This window comes from Colobus angolensis, unplaced genomic scaffold, assembly GCF_000951035.1.
Source record: "Colobus angolensis palliatus isolate OR3802 unplaced genomic scaffold, Cang.pa_1.0 Scaffold77, whole genome shotgun sequence".
NCBI classification, from domain to species: Eukaryota; Metazoa; Chordata; class Mammalia; order Primates; family Cercopithecidae; genus Colobus; species Colobus angolensis.
The window spans coordinates 2,772,325-2,775,939 of NW_012121487.1; the positions used below are offsets into that span (position 1 = coordinate 2,772,325).

At 44.8% G+C, this 3,615-nt stretch overlaps 1 protein-coding gene across 1 annotated transcript in view; it reads right to left on the reverse strand.

Annotated features, from left to right (window-relative positions):
• The window catches only part of GON4L (gon-4-like (C. elegans)), a 292,893-nt gene that overhangs the window by 172,791 nt on the left and 116,487 nt on the right, over positions 1-3,615 (reverse strand). The window contains exons 23-24 of the mRNA XM_011928504.1: positions 2,900-3,133; positions 1,166-1,363 (exon numbers count right to left, since the gene is read on the reverse strand). Coding sequence (XP_011783894.1) covers positions 1,166-1,363; positions 2,900-3,133 — 432 coding nt within the window. The remainder of the gene's footprint in view (positions 1-1,165; positions 1,364-2,899; positions 3,134-3,615) is intronic.

A 3,615-nucleotide genomic window follows, 5' to 3' on the forward strand; every position in this document is an offset into this window, starting at 1 on the left:
GGGCAACAAGAGCGAAACTCTATCTCAAAAAAATAAAATTTTTTTTTCACATATACACTGACTGGAACCTCATAATAATACCAGAAGAGAAAACGGGCATCACACATTATACACAGAACTACCCCACTGTCACTTAACCCTAATAAAACTCTTAGAATAATCTCATTCCTCTCTTTGTTCCTATTTTTGTGACAAGAAGTCCAGGACTACTGGGATATCCCTCATGTTTAGCCTCCTATTCTGCAACATTTCACGTTACCGTACCACAGTGGCCTTCCTAGACCACTGTGTATAAAACCACCCCTCTAGTCTCCTTTCCTGCTTTATTTTTCTGTAAAACATGATCACTATAAAACATTGTATACTACATATTTCACTGTTTATATTTATTTATTTTTCTTTTTTGAGACAGAGTCTTGCTCAGTCGCCCAGTCTGGAGTGCAGTGGCACGATCTCGGCTCACTGCAAGCTCCACCTCCCAGGTTCCCACCATTCTCCTGCCTCAGCCTCCCAAGTAGCTGGGACTACAGGCGCCCGCCACCTCGCCTGGCTAATTTTTTTTTGCATTTTTAGTAGAGACGGGGTTTCACCGTGTTAGCCAGGATGGTCTCGATCTCCTGACCTCGTGATCCGCCCGCCTTGGCCTCCCAAAGTGCTGGGATTACAGGCGTGAGCCACCGCGCCCGGCCTATATTTATTTTTATAATTTATATTTTATATATTATATATATGTTTTCTGGAATATCATCTGAACTTCCCCATGAAAACGTAAGCTCCATGAGGGCAGGGATTTTAGTCTTTTGTAATTGCTATATTCTTAGCAATTGAGGTCAGGAATTGTCTGACAGTTAGGAGGCACTTAACAAATACTTGTTAAATGAATGTCTGGTTTGATAGCAGTGAGAAGCAGAGAGCATATGACTCACCTAAAGTCTCCTTTGGCAACTACAGGTAAAACCCTCTCATTTATCATGTAAAGAAAATGGGAGCATGGGATTGGAAAGATAATCCCTTGAAAAGACAGAGGCTCTTATCACTTTGGGCTAGGGGATGTCTGTGTGTCTGGAAGGAGTTGGGAGATTGAAACAGTCTTATTCAACCCCATTCAATCCCAGTCTCACTCTGATCCAGAAGTCCTAGTGTACTTTTTTCCCCATTCACTTACTAATCCACAGGCCAGAGCTTGCTCAGGTAACAGGAAAGCAGCAAAGTCTTTCAACAGCTGAGGCCAGTCTTGGAGCAGAATTTGCAGGCTTTTGTAGAGATCTACAGCCGTCTGTCTCTGGGTACTTGACTCAAATTCATAGATGACTTGAAGGAAGTCTTCATACTTGCCAGGGATATGTTGTAGGGCTTCTCGTACCTACACGGGAAGACTTTCAATCATCAACACCCTTTATTTGGGCCACAACAAGCAATAAGAGTACAAGGGAGAAGGCAGGGTTATGGTTAGAGAGCTCCAAGAATTATCCATCAGAGGCTGTGCCTCCAACAGATCTTAACATCTGACTGTTAATGGAAGACACAGAGCAATAGGCAAGGTAAAGATCTTTTTCTGGGAGTGAGCAAGTGAGAAACCATTTTCCAAGTTCCACAGCTCTACCCACAAAACCAAGTAATGCTTTTCTCTGGGTTGCAGCCCTAACCTTTCCTTACTGATTACATCCCCATAATGAAATAGGTAACATGTGTTTGTACATGTATTTCAGCATGGGCAAAACCTGAGAGTAAATAATACCTAAGTTAGGAATATCAGTAAAACATTAGGAGATAAGAAAAAGCTATGACTATCATTGCCAGTATTCAGCTTTCCAGGGGGATAAAGGAACCAGGTGGTTACCATTGGCAGAAGAATATAGTTCTCCAGGACACTACTAAGAAGAGGTTGGCTTACGTCTTTTTTTTTTTTTTTTTGAGACAGGGTCTCATTCTGTTGCCCAGGCTGGAGTGCACTGATGCAATTATGGCTCACTGCAGCCTCAACCACCTGGGCCCAAGTCATCCTTCCACCTCAGCCTCCCAAAGTAGCTAGGACCACAGGCATGTACCACCACGCTTAGTTGATTTTTTAATTTTTGTGGAGTTGGAGGTCTCCTATGTTGCCCAGGCTTGTCTTGAACTCCTGGACTCAAGGAATCTTCCCCTACTCCAGCCTCCCAAAGTGCTGGGATTATATGCAAGGGCCACAACACCCAGCCTGATTCATGTCTTTTTTTTTTTTTGAGACACAGTCTCACCCTGTCACCAAGGCTGGAATGCAGTGGTGCGATCTTGGCTCACTGCAACCTCCATCTCCCGGGTTCAAATGATTCTTGTGCCTCAGCCTCCCCCAGTAGCTAGGATTACAGGTGCCCACCACCACACCCAGCTAATTTTTGTATTTTAGTAGAGACAGGTTTTCACCATGTTGGCCAGGCTGGTCTCGAACTCCTGACCTCAGGTGATCCACATACCTCGGCCTCCCAAAGTGCTGGGACTATAGATGTGAACCACCATGCCCAGCTGGTTCATGTCTTAAGAGCAATGTATTTCTCTGAAATCCACTTGCTGGCCAGTGTACCCACTGTCTTTCTTCTCAAGCCAAAGGTTCTATAAAGGTCCTTATCAGCCCACCTAATAAAGTCACAACCTCCCACTGATGATGGTGGTATCATTTTTCTGCCAATCTCTAGTAAACAGAAGGATGATGGCAGGGTATTAACAATAAATATACTTATGATTGAATTCTATGTCTCTTTGTGGTTCTGTCACAGAGATCTTTTGCCAGAAAAGCCAACATAGAGGAATATGATGCCTGTTGTATAGCCTGAAAAACAGACGTCACTTTTAAAAATATCTCCCTTGAAGAAGCAGCCACATTCACAGAAACTGGCAGTAACAGGAAGCAGCATTTGCCTACCCTGGTCAGATAAGCTTGGGCAAAGGCCAAGTCCTTCTGCTCCCTGAGGGGATCTCGTTCAAGAATGTCCTCATCATACAGCAACAGCAGCTTGGAGGTGTCCTTGCTGGCCCGAGCCCGACTTCCCCGCTTGTTGCGAACTCGATGATTGTTCCGGCCCTTTCCAGCAGCTTTGATGCTCTCTCCTTGTAGCACACATGAAAAAGATTGTTTCTCTGTCCCTAAACCCCTGCTCTTCCCATTCCACCACATGCACCACCCCAGCCAAATCCTATTCAATATTATGGAGCAAGTCAAGGAAAAGGTTTTTGGGAAAATGGTATGAGAAGTAAGTCTGTCAAGTCAGCTCTACGCAGAGTCTGCAGTGTAACTGCCTTAATTGGGATGACAAGATAATCAGCTACTTCATATTGAGAAAGGAAGTCTAAAGAGCGAGTGTGGCTTCTGTAGTGCTCTTGAGAGACTATGTCTGGATGAGGAACAAGCAGTGTTTCCTGAAACAAACATGGGTCTTAGCCCCACACATGATAGATAAGGTAACAATCAGTTTAATGAAGTGAATGGTCAGGTGCAGTGGCTCACGCCTGTAATCCCAGCACTTTGGGAGGCCGAGGCGGGCGGATTCTTTTTTTTTGTTTGTTTTCTGAGACGGAGTCTTGCTCTGCCCAGGCTGGAGTGCAGTGGCCGGATCTCAGCTCACTGCAAGCTCCGCCTCC